At 56.8% G+C, this 518-nt stretch overlaps 1 protein-coding gene across 1 annotated transcript; it reads right to left on the reverse strand.

The window, feature by feature from the left end:
• Positions 1-18: 18 nt before the first annotated feature.
• On the reverse strand, positions 19-485 carry LOC107581192 (vesicle-associated membrane protein-associated protein A-like; the record flags this gene model as incomplete). The annotated part of the gene is made up of 2 exons (XM_016266727.1): positions 215-485; positions 19-146 (listed from the first exon to the last, which is right to left on the reverse strand). Coding segments are annotated over exons 1-2 (291 nt in total), but the record flags the coding sequence as incomplete, so codon positions are not given.
• Between the last annotated feature and the right edge of the window lie 33 nt (positions 486-518).

Consider the following 518-nt stretch of genomic DNA (forward strand, 5'->3'; position numbering starts at 1 on the left):
GAAGAGCTGAAGAAGAGCTGAAGAAGAGCTGAAGTGGCTCACCATGGCTTCCAGGTCGCTCACGCTTGCCGGCGCCAAGATGGACTGCACCATGAACTTGTGCTTGCTCTTCTCGTTAGGGTCGTAATCAAACGGCTGCAGCATGACTGGAGGAGAGCAGAGAGAGCGTCAGGGTCACAGCACAGCGGCTCCGCTCACGAGCAGCGGGTCTCACCTGAGATGCTGACGCTGGCGCCGGGATCGATCACGCCGCTGTTGGGCCGCACGCAGTAGCGGCGAGGAGCTGTGGTCTTCACCTTGAAGCATACTCTTCTGTCAGACGGGTTCCTCAGCTTCAGGCTAGTGGTCACCACATCTGTGAAGGGTCCTGCACACATCAGAGGTTAGGGACGATCAGCGTAACCAAGCTGCATCCGAGCGGCTCACATGTCCTCAGACACGCCACTCATAAATAATGCAGAACCCAGGCCTGTTCCCTATGCTTACAGTTACAGCACACACACACACACACACACACA

Source organism: Sinocyclocheilus grahami, unplaced genomic scaffold (genome assembly GCF_001515645.1).
Source record: "Sinocyclocheilus grahami isolate Dianchi unplaced genomic scaffold, SAMN03320097.WGS_v1.1 scaffold99416.1, whole genome shotgun sequence".
Classification (NCBI taxonomy): Eukaryota; Metazoa; Chordata; class Actinopteri; order Cypriniformes; family Cyprinidae; genus Sinocyclocheilus; species Sinocyclocheilus grahami.